The sequence below is a fragment of the Strongyloides ratti genome, scaffold srae_chrx_scaffold0000002 (assembly GCF_001040885.1).
Source record: "Strongyloides ratti genome assembly S_ratti_ED321, scaffold srae_chrx_scaffold0000002".
NCBI lineage: Eukaryota > Metazoa > Nematoda > Chromadorea > Rhabditida > Strongyloididae > Strongyloides > Strongyloides ratti.
In genome coordinates this window covers 199,765-220,011 of record NW_020171510.1, presented here as the reverse complement: position 1 = coordinate 220,011, position 20,247 = coordinate 199,765, and the positions used below count along the sequence as shown (strand labels likewise).

At 19.8% G+C, this 20,247-nt stretch overlaps 4 protein-coding genes across 4 annotated transcripts; 1 reads left to right on the top strand and 3 right to left on the bottom strand.

Annotated features, from left to right (window-relative positions):
• Window positions 1–1,845: 1,845 nt before the first annotated feature.
• Window positions 1,846–6,933, top strand: SRAE_X000104500 (Hypothetical protein; the record flags this gene model as incomplete). The annotated part of the gene is made up of 3 exons (XM_024648918.1): window positions 1,846–1,939; window positions 1,994–6,693; window positions 6,739–6,933. 3 exons carry the CDS (start codon window positions 1,846–1,848, stop codon window positions 6,931–6,933), a joined length of 4,989 nt encoding a protein of 1,662 aa, XP_024498505.1.
• A 5,020-nt stretch (window positions 6,934–11,953) lies between these two features.
• SRAE_X000104400 (Hypothetical protein) lies at window positions 11,954–13,212 on the bottom strand (the record flags this gene model as incomplete). Its single annotated transcript, XM_024648807.1, has 3 exons — window positions 11,954–12,250; window positions 12,316–13,127; window positions 13,170–13,212. 3 exons carry the CDS (start codon window positions 13,210–13,212, stop codon window positions 11,954–11,956), a joined length of 1,152 nt encoding a protein of 383 aa, XP_024498504.1.
• A 1,210-nt stretch (window positions 13,213–14,422) lies between these two features.
• Window positions 14,423–15,088, bottom strand: SRAE_X000104300 (Hypothetical protein; the record flags this gene model as incomplete). Its single annotated transcript, XM_024648696.1, has 1 exon — window positions 14,423–15,088. The coding sequence occupies one exon, from the start codon at window positions 15,086–15,088 to the stop codon at window positions 14,423–14,425; it is 666 nt and encodes a 221-aa protein (XP_024498503.1).
• A 1,805-nt stretch (window positions 15,089–16,893) lies between these two features.
• Window positions 16,894–17,792, bottom strand: SRAE_X000104200 (Galectin, carbohydrate recognition domain and Concanavalin A-like lectin/glucanases superfamily domain and Concanavalin A-like lectin/glucanase, subgroup domain-containing protein; the record flags this gene model as incomplete). The annotated part of the gene is made up of 2 exons (XM_024648585.1): window positions 16,894–17,289; window positions 17,352–17,792. The coding sequence occupies 2 exons, from the start codon at window positions 17,790–17,792 to the stop codon at window positions 16,894–16,896; spliced, it is 837 nt and encodes a 278-aa protein (XP_024498502.1).
• Window positions 17,793–20,247: the final 2,455 nt, after the last annotated feature.

The following is a 20,247-nucleotide window of genomic DNA, read 5'->3' as shown; positions in this document are numbered from 1 at the left end:
AGATGTAAAATAGTTTTATTATCGACTGAATTGGTTATTTTAGTAATATAAAAATTTGAAATCACAAAAGAACTATAAATGTAAACTTTTTTTATCTTTAAAAAAATGTATGTTTTACATTATATTATTTCAAATTTTCAAATAATTAATTGTTTCAACATTTAAAGTTGCAATTAAATTTTCATAATGCTAAAATTAGCCAAATAGTATAACACAAATTAACTTGTAGGTAAAGTTATTAAAAAATTAATATTATTACATAGTAATTCTTTCACTTAAATAATTTTATATTTTTTTATTTTTAAAATAAGACAATTTAAAAAATGATTAAAATATTAATGTTATTTATGTAACAAATAATTATTATAAATATTTAGTATATGTAACAATTTATTGTAATTTTAAAATTAAAAATTAAAAAAATTTATAAATTATATTTTGTTCATGAAAGTTTTCTTTTATATTTATTTTTAAATGTTTCTAAATTTCCTCTATTTTTTAAAATATTTTGGTCAGTAAAAACAGTTTGTGTAATTTTAACTTATAATGTTTTAATTTCTTTTGTACTACATCTTCTCTCCTGTTTGATTATTTGTTTGAAAGACATATTTTTGTCTATTACAGTATTCACTAAATGATAAGTTTCAAGGACAATGATTTTATATTTCTTAAAATGTTTATACATATAAAAAATTAAAATAATAATTAATTGTATAGCACAACATTATAACTTATTTACACATAAAAAATATCATAACTAATAACTTTTAATAAATAAAAAAAATTTTTTTAAAGTACGTTTATCATTTAAATAGATTTTTTTAATATAATTTTAATTTTAATAGGTGTAACCTAAAAACTAGAGCTGAAAAAAACATTAATTTAGAGGAAAATGCGGTTTGCCAATTTTAAAATTAACTCAAGAGACTGTGAAAGACCTCATCACGTATCTCTAAATAACTTGATAACTGGTTTTTATTAATTTGAAATAAGTAAATAATACTAGATTTTCACTAGAATTTAGTTTTAGATATACCATTTTCTAACACTTTGCTTAAAATAAAATTATGTCTAAGGCCTTATACTACACACTAAGCTTTTATATACAATATTTTTATATCGCTTTGAACTACCTTTTTTTATCACTTTAAACTGATTATTTGGTTTAAAAAAAGCAAATTATCATCCTAAAGTAATAAGTTAGCAAACTCTTTAAAAATATTTGCTATGTATAGCTAAATTCAAATATGTTTTGAAAATAATATTTTATTGATATAGAATTTATCTTATGTGATAAAAAATTAAGAATGAATTGAAAAAAAAAGCTAAAGATTAGAAAAAAAATTCTCAGTTCTGTTCTCATCACGTACAATTTTTTTATTAAGAAGAAAATAAATATTTCAAAATGATGAATAAACAAATAACAAAAAAAAATTGTAGAAATCATTTTTAAAAAATTTTTTACTTTTGAGTACTGTATGATTGGTATAACGTTTATTGCTTCCTCTTTATTACGGATACGATAGACTTTCTTATCAGTTGTTGTTTATTAATCGTTTTATTTCTACTATTTTACTCTTTTGTTTCCTTATTCAAAATTTTTTAAGAAAAAAATATTTTCTTAATTTTTTTGACAAAAGTAGATATTTTTGTCTAAAAAAAGTAAACATTTTATTTAAAAAAAATTTTTTATAAACTATTAGTATCTCTCAAAACGAATTTTTTTAAACAATTTTTTTAATAATTTTTTTGGATAAATGTCTTACTTATAATTTATTTTTTCTAGATTTTTTAACTGTACTAATTGATTCTACTTGTTTTGATTCAAAGTTTTATGCAATTACAATGGATAATAGAAAAGTCTTGGTTGCCAAACAATCAGTAGGAAGAAAAAAGAAAATATCTTTTCAGGATTTTGAAGTTGATAAAAAGAAACAAGGTAAGTTACATATAATATTTAAATATACTTAATGCAATATTTTACTATTTTTAGCCGACTCCTCAAATGTTATTATTCCTACCAAAAAAAATGTCTTTTCAAATTCTAGAAAAAAATCGGTTGTTGATGTGAATTCTAATATTCTTATAGAAAAAAAAATTCCTTCAAATCCTAGAAAGAAAATTGGTACTGATGTAGATTTTATTATTTCTACCCAAAAAAATATTTCCTCAAATCGTAAAAAAAAAGCTGACACAGACGTGGATTTTATTATTCCTTTAAAAAAAAACGTTCTCTCAAAGCCTAGAAAGAAAGATAATGCTGATTTTTTTATTCCTACTAAAAAAGACGATTTTTCAAACCCTAGAAAGAAAACTAGTACTGATGTAGATTTTATTATTCCTAACAAAAAAAAGGTTTCTTTAAAGTCTAGAAAGAAAGATGCTGTTGATGTAGATTTTCTTATTCCTGCACCAAAAAATGTTTCTTCAAACACTGGAAAAAATGTAGTTACTGACGTAGATTTTATTAATTCTACTAAAAAAAAAGTTTCTTTGAATAAAAGAAAGAAAGATGGTGCTGATGCAGAAATTATTATTTCTACTAAAAAAAACTCTACTTCCAATTCTAGAAAAAAATCTGGTGCTGATGTAGATTTTATTACTCCTACTAAAAAAACAGTTTCTTCAAATCAAAGAAAGAAAGATGGTGCTGATACAGAAATTATTATTTCTAATAAAAAAAACACTACTTCCAATTCTAGAAAAAAATCTGGTGCTGATGTAGATTTTATTATTCCTACTAAAAAAACAGTTTCTTCAAATCAAAGAAAGAAAGATGGTGCTGATGCAGAAATTATTATTTCTACTAAAAAAAACGCTACTTCCAATTCTAGAAAAAAAGCTAGTGCTGATGTAGATTTTATTATTCCTACCAAAAAAAGAGTTTCTTCAAATCAAAGAAAGAAAGATGGTGTTGATGCCGAAATTATTATTTCTACTAAAAAAAACGCTACTTCCAATTCTAGAAAAAAAGCTAGTGCTGATGTAGATTTTATTAATCCCATCAAAAAAAATATTCTTTTAAATTCTAGAAAAAAATCGAGTACTGATGCAGAAATTATTATTCCTACCAAAAAAAACGCTACTTCCAATTCTAGAAAAAAAGCTGGTGCTGATATAGATTTTGTTATTCCCACCAAAAAAAATATTCCTTCAAACCCTAGAAAGAAAGCTGGTGCTGATGTAGATTTTTTTATTCCTACCAAAAAAAGAGTTTCTTCAAATTCTGTAAATAAAGTTGGTGCTGATGCAGAAATTATTATTTCTACAAAAAAAAACGCTACTTCCAATCCTAGAAAAAAAGCTGGTGCTGATATAGATTTTATTATTCCCACCGAAAAAAATATTGCTTCAAACCCTAGAAAGAAAACTGTTGCTGATGTAGATTTTATTATTTCTAGCAAAAAAAGAGTTTTTTCAAATCCTGTAAATATAGTTGGTGCTGAAGTAGACCTTATTATTCCTACCAAAAAAAGAGTTTCTTCAAATCCTGTAAATAAAGTTTGTGCTGATACAGAAATTATTATTTCTACTAAAAAAAACGCTACTTCCAATCTTAGAAAGATAGCTAGTGATGATATAGAATTTATTAATCCTATCAAAAAAAATATTCCTTTAAATTCTAGAAAAAAGACGAGTACAGATGTAGATTTTGTTATTCCTACCAAGAAAAAAGTTTCTTTAAATCCTATAAATAAAGTTGGTGCTGATGCAGATTTTATTATTTCTACCAGTGAAAATGTTTCTTCAAATCTTAAAAAGAAAGCTGGTGCTGATGTAGATTTTTTTATTCCTACCAAAAAAAGAGTTTCTTCAAATTCTGTAAATAAAGTTGGTGCTGATGCAGATATTATTATTTCTACTAAAAAAAACGCTACTTTCAATCCTAGAAAAAAAACTGGTGTTGATGTAGATTTTATTATTTCCACCGAAGAAAATATTCCTTCAAATCTTAGAAAGAAATCTGGTGCTGATGTAAATTTTATTATTCCTACCAAAAAAAGAGTTTCTTCAAATCCTGTAAATATAGTTGGTGCTGATGTAGACCTTATTATTCCTGCCAAAAAAAATATTCCTTTAAATTCGAGAAAAAAGGCGAGTACCGATGTAGATTTTATTATTCCTACCAAAAAAAGAGTTTCTTCAAATCCTGTAAATATAGTTGGGGCTGATGTAGATTTTATTATTCCTACCAAAAAAAATATTTCTTCAAACCCTAGAAAGAAGGCTGGTGCTGATGTAGACATTATTATTTCTACCAAAAAAAGAGTTTCTTCAAAACAAAGAAAGAAAGATAGTGCTGATGTAGATTTTATTATTCCTACCGAAAAAAATATTCCTTTAAATTCTAGAAAAAAGGCGAGTACTGATGTAGATTTTACTATTCCTACCGAAAAAAAAGTTTCTTCAAATCCTATAAAAAAAGTTGGTGCTGATGCAGATTTTATTATTTCAACCAGTGAAAATGTTTCTTCAAATCTTAGAAATAAAATGGGTACTGATGTAGATTTTATTTTTACTACCAAAAAAAATAATTCTTTAAATCCTATAAAGAAGGCGGGTGCTGATGCAGATTTTATTATTCCAACTGAAAACACTATTCCTACGAATTCTAGAAAAAAAGTGGGTACTGATGCAGATATTATTATTCACACGGAAAAAAATATTCCATCAAATTTTAGAAAGAAAGCAGCTGCTCCTGATGTAGATTTTTTTATTCCTGCCAATAAAAATGTTTCTTTAAACCTTATGAAGAATACTGGTTCTAATGTAGATTTTATTAACTCCACCAAAAAAAATGTTTTTTCAAATCTTATAAAAAATACTGGTGCTGATGAAGATTTTATTATTCCTACCAATAATAATGTTTCTTCAAATCCTATAAAGAAAGTGGACTCTAACAAAAGTTATATTTTTCCTACCAAAGAAAAAATTCTTTCAGATATTAGAAAGGAAATGAACGCTGACATACATTTTAAGAATTTTATTAAAAAAAATAATCTTTTAAAAAATAAAAAGAATGTGGACAATAACATATATATTATTTATTCTACCAAAACAGATATTCCTTTAAACTCAAAAGAAAAAGAGGTTACTGATTTAAATGTTACTAATTTTTCAAAAAAAAATGTTTCAGCAATTCCTATAGATAACAGGAGCACTAATTTGAATGTTATTTGTTCTACCAAAAATAATGTTCCTTCAAACATTGGAGAAAAAGTAGGTACTAACATAAATGTTATTAATTTTTCAAAAGAAAATGATTCTTCAAACCCAAGAAAGAAAGCGGGTACTGATGTAGATTTTACTATTCCTACCAAAAGAAATGATCCTTTAAATTCTAGAGAGAAAGAGGATGATAACACAGATGTTATTATTCTTACAGAAAAAAATGTTCTACCAAACTCTAGAGAAAAAGTCGCTTCTGACATAAAAGTTTTTAATTCTACCGAAAAAAATGTTTTTTCAAGTTATGAAGAGAAAGTTGATTCAGACATATTTGTCATTTATCCTACCAAAAAAAATGTTTCATTAAATTCTGAAGAGATAAAGGATACTGATGTAAACATTATTCATTCTACCGAAAAAAATGTTTCTCAAAATTCTGGAGAGAAAGTGTGTACTGACGAAAACGTTATTATTCCTACAAAAACATATGTTCTTTCAAAGCTTAAAGATAAAGTGTGTACTAACAAAAATGTTAAAAAAGTAACATATGAAAATCTAATTTATATTCTTGATTGTTATGGACTTATAAATCCTCTAAAACAGTTTGGATTCCCTTTCGAGATTATAGTTGATATTCTAGAGATTTATTTACTTGAAAATTATGAAATAACTTCATTTCCTTTATGTGGTTATACTATTGAACTAATTCTTGTTCTTGTAAGAGGAAATGGACCTTATAGATTTGATAACTTAGAAATTGTTCTTCAAATGATTTTAAAAGATTACATGGATAATTTTTTAAATGCATATGATAGAACTGTTGTTTTGAAATCTGTTGAAAAAGAATTGGCTGAAATTTTTGATCATCCTTTAAATTTTAAATGCAGAAGATTGTTAATGGCAATTATTATTTTTTATGCTATACATCCTGATTATGACCCTAATTATAAAGTGTCAAATCAAAATCTTGTTGAAAAAATTTCATATGTTGCTATTTTTTACAATTTCGTTCCATTATATAAAGCTAACATTTGTGAAAATATTTCAGAAGAAAGAGTTTATGCATTAAGAATGATGGCTAAAAGTTTTATTGAAACATATTGCCGTAAAGAAGATTATGATAAATTACCTTTTGACAAAAATTATCTTAATCCATTTTTCTCAATGTTTATTAGATGTTTTGGATTTATTACAAAAGAAACAATTCGCTATATTGAGGTAGATAATTATAGTCGAGAGGAGTGTACAAAAAAGGTTCAAAATGCTGCATTAGTTGGTAGTCATTCTTTATTTTATTTATTTGAAATGATAAAAAGTAGACATATGGATCAACTTTTAATAGAGTCAGAGTTATATTCAGTCTTAGAGGAAGTAACAAGAATGTCCAGATTAATTTTTTTTAACAATTTATATACAGAAAAGTTAAGAAAAATTGTTTTTCCTGTTCATATCAAAAATATATTTGGTTCGTTTGCTAGTCTTGAATATACTGCTTGTTCTACTGCTCGAAATAGAGGATGTGATGTATGTTGTTCTCTTTTACTTCTTAAATATTTATTTTACTTTTAGAAATTCTTTATGTTACAAGTCGAAACATGGCAAGAAATCATGAATTTTATTGTCGATTATAATAAAAGAAAAAGAAAACATTATGACGATGATCCTTTTGATATTAAAGAATTCATTGATCCTAATATTGATAAATATTTTAAAGAACTTTATGAAGAGTATAAAATGGATACACAGCTTAACACTGAAAAATGATACATATTTCAGAAATTAAATTTTTTAATACAAACAATTGAAAATATACTTAATGCAACAGGTTTAAAAAAAATAATACAAAAAATGGTTTTGAAACATTATATACCAGACCATGTCTCAGTACTTGAATGTAAAAAAAAGATCTCTTTTAGTATATATATTCCTTAATTTTTTTTTCATTTACATTAATTTTTTGTTAAATTTTTATATAAACTTCTTATAATTTTCTTTTTATATTGAATTTTTTTATACTATTAATAAATTTCGAAAAGATTTTTTTATTTTTTTACTATACAAATACAAACATCCTATAAACAAATTAATTTATACTAAAAATGATCTAATTAAAAATTACTAATTACTAATTTATATTAAACGAATAAAATTTTGAATAAAATTTATAGTAGAAATTATTGTTTATTTTAATTTTCAATTAACTTATTTTGATATATTTCAATCACAATGTATATTAATATTACAAAATTTTAGTCATTAGAAAATTAATAATTAATTTTTAATTAAAGCATTTTTGTTTTTATATATGCATTTATATGTGTTCCATTAAAAAATGTCTAATTTTAGTTTATAAAAATAATATACATTAATAAGTTTTCAATTATATAAACTGAAATTGAGAAAAATTATTTTTTTAACATACAATTCTCAATTATTCTTTTTATTTAAGTGCTTAAGTCATAATTATCTTACGAAATATGCTCTCTAATGTATACCAGAATCTTTCTATGCTATTACGATTTTATCATTATTTGGATTTACATTTATAATTAATGGTTTGATTTCTGGTATCATTTATTTTTCCTGTATTTGGTAATATAATATTAAACATTTTTTTTTCTAATTATGGCTAAATTACAATAAATAATTATATATAAATTAACAATCAATGTAAAAAGTGGACGATGAAAAATGTTATAGTTGTTTTAAGATACTTATTAATTATTTTTGAGGTTATGTTATATAATTTTTTTAATTCAAGGAAAAAATATATTTTTCTTAATTACAAGTTTAACATCATTTTTTAATTAATTCTTTTATTTAGATTATAGCTTCTTTGTAAATATCACAAACAATATCATATCAATTATTTCATTGTTATTTTAAAAAAAATTTCTTAACTAGCAAAAAATATTTTAATAACTTAAAACCTAAAGATTTAAAAATAAGAAATATAATATTGGAATTGTAATTTTAAAAAGATAATTTTGTAAAAAAATCATTTATTATTTTAATGTTGCTAAAATTTATATAAGAATATATAATATAATATTATTTTTTACTTTTTTTTCATTGTTGTAAAAAAATACCTTATTTGCTTTTTTTCAATGAAATAAAATAAATTTAAAAATTTTTTATATCTTAAGATTAAAATAAATTCGTAACGCAAAAAAAATTAAATACTTATAAGTTAAATATTAATTTTGCTACAGTTTTATTATTATAAAAAATATAAATTGGTAAAATAAGAACACTTTGAAACTCTAATAATAATTAAATAAATTATTAAATTTTACATCTAAAATAATAATTTTGGCCAAACTATATAAATAGCGATTATTATAATTATCAAAATTATTAATTTACTTATTATTTTGTTTTTATAAACTTTTTTAAAGTTTCTTATATTATTGAGTAATTTCTAAATTATTCAAACCTTTATAATTACAATAAATTAATTGGCTTATATTAATAGTTTGGTACAAAAAAAAAGAAAAAAATAAAAATGATTTTTTTCTTATCTTTTTGCTATTTTTATACCTAGTTAATATCATCGTTTTCTGTTTGACTGTTTTTATTTAATGTTAATTTTTTATATTGATATTTCTCTGCTTTACAGGAAATAATCTATCGACATTATACAGCTTTTTGATATAAGTTATAATATATGTATAATTTTTTAATTATTGCTTATTTGAATTTTTATTTTAAAAATAAAAAATTTAATATTTTAAAGTAATAAGCAATAAAGACATTTTACTAAGTCTATTTCTGACTTTGTACTTTATACATATAATGTTAATATTATTTCACAAATTTCGTTAAAAAAATATTAACAATTTGGGTTTTGAGAAAATATTCTTTGTAGAAAAGAATAAATTACATATAACTTTGTATATATACAGTATAATAATGATTCATTAACGTGTAATTGTTGATAAATTAATTATATTTCTTATTAGATATTTAACAATTTTATCACAAGTTTAGTATAGTAATTGTTAAAGTTATTTTATTTTAAGTCATTAAAATATATAGCAAGGTTAATATATACAATTATTAGATATAAATTAATTAGTTAGTTTTATAGTAATAATATTTTTTTATGTTATATATAATTATTTTTTAAAAATTATTTTTTATGTATTTTAATATATTTTTCGTAAAAAAAATTTTACGGTTTAATGAAATACAATATATATTATTAACAAAATAAGAAACAATTATATAACAGCTTTAAAGCAAACTATTAATAATTTTAAAATTTGCTATAACATTTTAAGGTTGGTTAAAATATTAAATATACACAATGTTGTTAAATTATGGTTGAATGTTTGGCTGCATAAAGTAAAATTAAAGAATATTATATAGAAAAATCTACAAGTTCTACAAAAACAAATTCTAAATTTTATATCATTTTATTATATTTATAAGAGTATTAATTATATTTTCAATATAAATATTTATATTCAAAGTTTTTAACATAACAAATTTTTTTCCTTAAGTATTATTATACAAATTAGCATTTTACAATGTTTGATTTTTTCCTTCTAAAATTTCGGGCATTATTTGTGTCTATCATTGCCTTAATTTCTTCCTGTTGTTGTCTTACTTTTTTCTTAGCCAGATATTAAGCTTGATTGCTTGTTATTGATATTTTTGTTACTATTTATGTTGTTATAATTTTTTTACTTATGTTAATGCTTGCGATGATTGTGGTTTTTGTGAGATTTTAGTTGGACTTATACGCTAGATCACAAAATTTTTTCATGATATCTTCTCTCAAGTTTTTTTAATGATTTCTTCTTTCACGTATTTTCTTAATGTTTGTTTACATATTCAAAGTTGTCTTTGTCTTTAAAAGTGGAATTTTTAACGTTATTGAAGAACTCGTTGGTTATTTTTAAATTTTTATTACCTTCTTCATTGTTTTGCTTTTAGTTTACTTAATAATATTTTTCGCTATAATCTTGTTAAAAATTTAAATGTTTAATAATTTAAAAATTATTTTTCATAGGTTTGTTACTTTTAAATTCATTATTACATCGCATTTTGTCGTAAAATTGTATAAAATCATGGAATCAGAATCTTCATTTTAAAAATTAAGAAATATTATAGTACCAAAAAGTAATATAGACATAATCAAAAAATTAACTTTTGATGATGACATTAAAAATTTATTTAATGATTAACAATAAAATTAATGTCTATTAAAAAGAATTTTTTGCTTTCAAAATATTTAGAATTTATTTTAAAATTAAAATATTTTTTTTAAATTTTTTTTCACCTTAATATAATTTATATAAATTTTGCTATTATATGCTAACATTATTTGTCTTTTTTTATATTGAAATTTATTTGCATTTTTACAAAAAAATGAATAAACAATTATTTTAAACATACTTGTTTGAAATGTTTTAGGTTCAAAAATCAAATATTTATACTATTATTTAATTTTTTTTTCTTAATTCAAAAGCAATTTTTAATTGTTGGTTGAAAAACTCATTTTTTGGAAAAAAAATTATTTTTTTAGATCACTGTATAGTTTTTTTTTTTAATAATATTTAAAGTTTATAGTTTGAAATGATTTTTATGAAGAAAATTTAGTCATATATTATCTATAAAGTATCAATTTATTTAGCAAATAGTACATTTATGATTTATAACATGTATTTCTTGATGAATGTACATAGTTTTGAAATAAAAGGAAGTCTTATAAATTTTCAAACTTTATAATTTTTCATTTGTAATGCCAAAAAGAATATTATTTTTTTTGAATAATTAACAATTTTAATACATTTATTATAATTGTTTTAAAAATTCTAAATAGAACAGTTTTAAAAAAATAGGTTATTCTAAATATTGTTATTAATAAATAAAACATTTATAAAAGCTGTTTTTTATATACTTTTTTTTCCAATTAACAGTTTTTTATTCTTATCAATATTTTTTGAATAAAAAAAAAATCTAATTGGTAATTTTTTTTAACAAATTAAGTAAAAATATTTTAAATATATTTAAAAAATAAATTGGTTATTGTCAAAACAATCTAAAATTAATTAATAATAATTTTATTATTTAACGACATAAAACATTTGTATTCATATTATAAATTATAAAGTAAAAAAACTGACGCGTTAAATATTAATTTCAATTAAATGGAAAATAAAAAGATAGAATTTTAATTATATAATTTATGACTTATAAAAATTAGGCATTATCTAAATTAAAACTATATTTTAATGTACAAAAACAAAAATTTAATATTTTTTTATTGCAAATTTAATTTTTTAAAAGTTTAATAAAAAAGTTTATTTCTAAGTCTTTTAATTAACACTAAATAATATTCTTTTATTTCAAAATTTTTTTTAATATAAAAATACATTAACATATTTTTAATATTGTATCAAGATGTTTCAAATAAATGACATGATCTTAATTTAAATCAAGATTCTTTTTTTTTATAACTATCTGAAATAGTTGTCTAATTGATATTTTAAGAAAAAAAAAACAGACAAACTATATTTATGTTTCAATAACAAATGAACATTTTTAATATGACAATAATTTATTTTTCCATTAATTTAAAATGTCATTTTTTAAATGCAATTAAAATATTAATTTATATTCTTAAACTTGAAGAAGAATTCTATATATTCATAGAAATCAAAAAAATTTTATGTGAGAAAAATATTTTTTTTTACTTAAAAAAAATTAATAATAATAAATAAATAAAGAAATATATAAATTTTTATTTTTTGCTCTTTATAATTTTTTAATAATTTCAAATAAGCAGTCCCTCTTTTTCTAAATTTTGAATATTTAAAATTTCTTCCACATCAAAATGATCTAATACATCATCATATTTCATAACTTCATCACTTTTTACTCTTGAAACATGTATAATAAATTTTTCAAATTTACTTTCAATTTTAGGAATTTCATTCCACAACGTTATTATTGACAATTTAAAATCTTTTGATTCATCATCATGTTCCCCATTTTTTTTTCTAGTCATTTCGTAAATATAAAGATTAAAAACCATTCTCACATATACTTGAAAATAATTAGTTACATATTTCTAAATATTCATTAATATATTAGAAATTTGATAAAAAATAAATAAATAAATAAAAAGAAACTTACAATATCATCTAAAGATGATATAATATTTGTGATTCTATAAAATAACCACAACATTGCACTAATACAACTTTTTAAAGGAAATATAAAAATATCTGATGAAGGATATTTATTTTGTTTAATTTCATGAATTATATATCCAAGTCGACATTCTATATCTCCAACTGTTGATATAAGTTTATCTTTATTTATTTTTCCAAAATTTTTTTCATAACTTATATAAGTATCAAGACAATAAAAAATTAATTGTAATGTATTACTTTCAAGAGTACACCTTTCAATATAATTAAAATTTTTTCTATATTTATTATCTATTTTAATTCTAATTGTATTTAAAAGTTTATCTGTATAGTATCTTATAGAATTAAATATTTCTTTTATTAGTAATTGATTATCTAATAATTTTGAAAAAATGTATGAAACAGATGGATTACTACATATAGTTATACTGTAATGTCTTATTAATGTAGTATAAAGTTTAACATCATTAATTTCATCATTAAAAAAATTTGATATACAGGTAACACCAAAATTTAATGAAATAGCATGATAAAAAATAATTTCAATTAACTTTAAACTTTTAATTTTAAATTCCTTCCCTCCATTATTAAAATAATCAATTATCTTTTCAATAAAATGTATTACAACTAATCTAAAACTTATTGGAACTGGTTTGGAAAGAATTGTGTAAATAGAGTTTTCAATATTATTAAATTCTTCACTACAAATTAATATTTTATTTTTATTTTCTTGATTATCACAATTTCTTATAAAGTTTTTTAATATTTCTTTTCCTTCATCATAGTTAACATATCCTTTGACATAAGTATTAAAAGCATATTCTTTAAAAAAATTACCCGTAAATATATATTTATAATAACTGTCATCTTTAAAAGACATTGTATTCTTACATTTAATATAAGGTATTATTTTATAATAATATTTTTATTTCAAAAAAAAAAAAGAAAAAAAAAACAGATGTAATTAAATATCTGAAATTAAAGTGAATATTTAAATAATGTAAATTGTTAAAAGTAAAACATAGAAGATAATAGGAGAAAAAAAAACTATATATAATATATTAACAAAAAAATCTTCTTCTTATTAAAATATGATAGTTTATTGGAGTAAAATGTACCAGAAATCTTTTGAAGAAAACATTTTTAAATTACCACTTAAATAAAACAAGAAAAGATTATATTTAAAATTCTTACAATTTATTTAGTATAAAAAAATTTACTTTGTAAACTAATAAAAATATTGTAAAAAAAATTGTATTTAACATTAACTTAAAAAATGTTTAAATATATTCTTCTGCCAATTTCTGTACAAAATATAACAAATAGCATTGTATCATTTTTATAATATTTTAACCACAATTATCATCTAAATTTCTTTAATTTCTTAATTACATTTTAACTAATTACTTTTTATACATCATGTACTTTAAATTTATTTTAAAATTTAAAAAAAATTAATTATATATAAATATATATTGTTTAATGAATATACTTAAATTTTGTTGACTTCTTAAAATGATTAAAGTAAAAAAAATATTCTAAAATGAGTAAGAAAAATGAACGATATTTATGTTTACATAATTCTTGATAATATATGCTAATGTTTATATAATACATTGATAATCACTCAAGTTAAATACAATTCTTATATTCAATATTTGATTTAATAAAAAAAAAACTATATTTATTTTGAAAAATGATCTTTTTTTATATTATTAATATATTTGTTTATATATACCATTTAAAAAAAATAACACTTTTAATGCCAATTTTTTTATTAATTCTTTAAAAAATTAAGAAAAAAATATAATATTTAAAATAAAAGTAAAAAAAATTAATGATTATGTAAAAAAAAAAACATAAATTTATCTTTTTTCTTAAAAAAAAATATTAAGCAATTACAATAATTGAATGTAATTAATTGCGCAAATACCTACAAGATAGAATAATTTCCAATATCGTACATTTTTACCTTGATATAAGTTTAAAGATAATTATAGCTCCCAAAAGAATTTTAATAAGATCATTTTTAGATAATTATGATAATATATATATAATTAAAAAGATGCATATATTATTATTCTTTTATTTTAATTTGTTGGTTCTATATCTTTAATTTCTGTTATAATCTCATCATTAGATAAATTATCTGATGAGTATGGTAAAAACTCATCAAAAGTTGTAACAATAACATCTTGACGTTTTTCAATAGATGAATGATGCTCAGATATAGAAGAGTTATTTCTTTTTCTTTGAATTTTAGCTTTTGCGGCTTTAGCTGCAATTTGCTTTAGAATTTCTCTGGAACTTCCGCTTGTTGTTTGAAATGATGGTGAATTAGAAATTGAATCAGTTCTTTTTCTCATAGATATTTGGTTAAAACGCAATTTTGTGTCTTTTTTTGGTACAGTATTAGGAACCTTGAATATAAATTTATCATCATCATTTGTAACATTCACCTTGTCAATTTTTTGACTATTTGGCATAATATCATTATAAACATTTGTTAATTTTTCATCATTTTTTATTTCATTTGAATGTTGAATTTCTTTGTCAGTGGAAGAATAATTTTTGGTATTTGAAATTTTTTTTGATATAACTTTATTGAGAACACCTTTCTTCTGAATCATTCTTTTCTTTTCAACTTCATGTTTTATCAATTTCTTTGAATTTATCTTTTTCCCATTTTCAATATTTTTAGAAGTATCTTGATTAATTTCATATTCTTTTTGTATATCTTCAATTTCTTTTGACATAATTATCTAACAATAATTGAATATATACTATGATAATCTAAAAGATAAACAATTTAGTAAACAAATTAAAATTAAAAAAATTTATCTACAAATAAATGTTTATTAAAAAAATTTTTTTTTTCATATAAACATAATCGTTATAAATGCTATATATATATTTTTTTTTCATATATATTAAACATTTTACATTTGACTCTTGTCAATGGAAGAAATCTAGTAATGAGAAGTGATATGGAATTAATAATAATATCTATACGTAGCTATTAATAGAATAACTTATGATAAGAGTTAATTGAGATAAAAGTATACTTATTTCTTAAAACACATCTTTTTTAGAAATTTTTATATTGAATATATTTATAAATATATATATTTATATATATATATATATGTATATATAAGCATGAGGAAGTTGATGTTCTAACAAGATAGTTATTTAGTGGAATAGAATAAAACCTAATATATGTATATATACATGCATATGTATTATAAGTTGGTTCAAGATAACATGTCTTTAATGATTTAGTTTTATATAATAAATAATGTGCTAAACTTTTTTTTTGATATTATTATATTTAAAAAAAAAAACTTTCTCTTTCTATATTTACAAAAAAAAAAAAAAAATTGTGAGAAAAAAATTAAAATAATCAAAAAATAGTTCTTTTTCTTTTAAAAAAGAAATTTCTAAAAATAAAAGGCAAAATCATAGTTATTAATATTCTAAAACAATATTTTATAAATTCTTTTCACAAATATATTTATGTATAAACGTATGAAGAAACAAGACTTTGTGAGAATAAATGTTTTTATATAAATTTAATCTTTTTGCAATTAAAATCATGAATAATTTTATTAATTCTTTTGAAAAAAGAACAAAAGACAGTTATATTCTACAATAAGAAATATTCAAAAGTTTTAATTTATAATATTATCTTTTATTTTATTTTAATAAAATAATATTTCAGTTATTAATTAAAAATTAACAAGAATTATAGTGACATATTTTTGTGAAGGATTAGTATATAAAGATACAAGGACAACATTATCAGTTAATTTTATACATATAAATATTTTTCTTTCATACATAATAAATATTTTATTTATTATATATGTACAACAGTTATTTTTTTCCATTATATAATATAATAAAAAAAAATTCACAAGAAAAATTTATTAAATATATTTAATACATTTTTAAAGTATTAAATAATCAAACTAATTGTTTAATAATGGTAATAATGTAAAAAAAATGTTACTAAATATATATAATATTTTTTTTTAAAAAGAAAAATTGCATTAGCATTAGTTTATATTTAATAAAATAGATTATTTAATGTTAAAATAAGAAATATTTTTAATTTATAAATAAAATTAAAATATTAATATATTTCATGTTATAATATTATATATATTATTAGTATTTATAATATATAATATCTTTAATGCTAAGGTTTTACTTTTGTACAATTTAATATACATCTGTACATGTTAAATTATTTATTTTTTAATTATTTTATTATATTTTTAGTTTAACCTCTTTAAACTACATTTAAAAACCTTTAACATATATTTTAAATATAAAAAAGTTAATTAGCTTTTAAAGTATCATTTTTTAAAAATATAGTAAAAATGTATATGTTATACTTTAAAAGATAAAAAGAAGAAAAAAAAATAATACTATAAAAGAAAATTTATAAAAATTAAGCAATTATAAAAAAAACAATAAGCATGTTTATGAGTGTGTATTTAATTATCTCTGTAGAATATATGTTATATTTTATATTAAGAAATAATAAAAACACATCTTAATTAATTTGAATTCCAGTAAGTTCGAGGTCTCCTTGAATTTGAAGACCAGAAATGTCATTTGGATCACAACGATGAGCAAAAGTGCAGAAGCGTTCTCCATTAACATAAATTTGGAAAGAGAATTGTTCGTTGACAATTTTGAGATCAAATCCAACTCCCTTTTCAAATGGCATCTTACCTTCACGTTCCTCATTACCCCATTCTCCAGCTTGAAGGTTATTGCGAACGACAGCCTTTTCATCAAAACGGGGATTAAAATGAAGGGCAATATCTCCATTTTTGCGCAAAAGGTTAATGTTAAAACGTTTAGCCTTCTTTTCAGGAGTAGCGTAGATAAGAAGTGACTTTTCTACTGGGAATCCAGAAGCAATTCCACTTTCATATGGTACTGGCTAAAAAAATATACATATTAATTTTAAAAAAAAAATTAAAAAGAATTACTATATATACTTACATAATATTTTCCTCCCCAATGAATAGTATTCAAATAAATATCTCCATCAACAGAGAAATGAGTAATGGATGAAAGTGGAAGTCTATGTTCATAATCTTTGAATTCTTTTTGATCAATCATAATTTGGAATCTATCATCATGAGCACGAATTCTAATGTCGAATGGTTCACCCTTCTTAATTGGATTACTTTTTCTTTCTTCTTTACCCCAATCTCCATTGGAGAAAGTATTAAGAACAATTTTTCCTTCATCAAAACGAACAGAAATATGAAGTGGAACATCATTTCCAGAGAAGTCAGCAGATTTACAATGAAGATTTACAGTAAATCTTTGAGATTCCTCAATAGTAGATCCCTTGACAATAAGAGTTTGTCCTGGTTCAAATTTCTCTTGAAGTTGAGATTTGTATGGTACTGGGTAACTTTTTTTTTCATCAGCCATCTTATTAAATATTAAAATTGAGTAATTTACCTAAAAAAAAAAGAAAAAATATAATATATATAAATATATATATATATATATATATATAATAAAATATTATAACAATAAATAACGATATAAATAAAAAATATACTAAATTTTAAATAAAAACGAAAGAAATAGGTAAAATATAATAAAGAAACATATATATATAATAAATATTTGATATATAAAGAAAAACTTTTATTGATATACAATATATTAATAAAGTTTTTTACTCAAATATATATATTTTATAGTTCAAGTGATATAAAATATTATTTTTATCTTCCTAAACTAGATAAATTTAGAATAAGATATTTATAATGTGAATAAATTATAATGAAAAGTTATGAAATCAAGGTAGTCTACAAATATATATTACTTAAATATAAACATATAAACATATAAAATAATAAAATAATGCAGTTTTTCGTTAATATAAAATGTTTATATTGACTAGAAAGTGCGCGTACTCTGTTTACAGATTTATGATAAGAAAAGAAAGGTAATATTGAAGGAAAGTTAAGCGTGTATGCATATTAAATACCTTTTTATATTTTCTCTTACACCTTTTCTTACACGTAATAATTAAATTTCTTGAAGGACAAAAGAAAATTCATACTTTTATATTATTTACATAATAATTATTTAATTGATATAAATTAAATTATTCTTTTATTTAAAATATTATAAAATGTTTTTTTTTAATTTGTAAAATTAAACAGCTATTAGTTTTTTTTCTCATGCAATTGTTTTAAAATAAAATTAGAATATTTAAAATAAAATGTTTTAAGTGTAAAAAAACATTTTTTTTAAATAAAATGAAGAAATTTCTCATATAACTATATTACTTTTTTCTTCCAGAATGATAATTTAAATTGTTCAGAGTATTTAATAGAAAAACACAATTTAAAATTCACATATACTATTGCAATACAACAAAGAATTTTTTATTTTTTTTTAAAGAGAAAGAGAACAAAAATATTCGTATTTATGTTATAAATGTTTTTCCAACTTTTGCCTATATTAAATAAATAAAAAGTAATAAATCTATTTTTCAATTATAATTACATAATGTATAATTTTTTCTTAATTTATTGTATGGTAAATGTTGTAAATCTTAAAACTATAACTCTTTTCTATTTGTAAAAGTAAAAGATAAATAAAATTATGAGGGTAAATTAAATTTTTCTCCTATCAAATAAAAGTAAATAAATATTACTACAATTATAAGTAATTGTAAAAAAATTTAAAGTATATATTAAAAGAATTATCTATTTAGTTAATTAAACATTGGAATAAATATATATATATATATATATATATATATATATATATATATATATATATATCATATGTTATTTATTAAAGACAAAAATAACAAAAGATAGAAATATATAGTATATCTTTAAATATTATTTTCTATAATGATACCAATGTATATTATGTAACTAGTAACAACAAAAATTGTTCATTAACAAAACATATCTACAATAATTAACATTTTTTTAAACTAAATGTATTAATATTTTAATAACAATACATTTATTATATTTTATATATCTTACAAGAATATTGTTTATGGATAAAAAGGACTTTAAACTATTAAAAAAAAATAAAAGAAATAGTTTAAAAGAAATGTAAGATTTTTACATAAACACTTTAAAATATTTTATGAATCTTTTTTTCAATTATACTATGATAAAGAAACTATTTTTTAAAAAAATGATGATAAATTTATTATACATAAAAAATATTATGTAAAAGATGTAATACATAAAAATTGAAATAAATTAATACACAAATTATTATATATATTATAAGTATTTGTAATATTTTAAAATTATATTCTCGTGAGTCATTTTTCCATATATATGGTATGTAATATTTATTATATCAAAAAGATGAAACATTTTAATTGTATTTTCAGAAATTTTCTCATTGAAACATAGAATGATTTATATAATATAACTATAAAATAATGAGAATAAACTTTTCTCATTTTCATTCAATTTATTTATATTATAAATATATACTATTTAAAAAAAAAGAATTTAATAATTATAAAAAAAATTGTAAAGTTTACCATAAATTTATATATTACAATAATCGTCATCCAAAATTTTATTATTCTTTAAAAAAGTTTATTATAACATTAAATGAAAAATTTTTATTTAAACACCTATATGATATTTAAGTTTATAGTATGATGAAATGAGCAACAAAAAATGTAACATAAAAAAGAACTAAAATTATGATACACTATTGATTTTATATATAAATCATTTTATGTATTAAGAAATATATTCAGTTTGAAGAAACAAATTAATTTAAATTTTAAGAGAAAAAAAAAACAACATTATCGTTATATTTTATATATTATACTACTAAAAGCATTTTTACCAATATAAAAAACTATTATAAAAGGACAAAA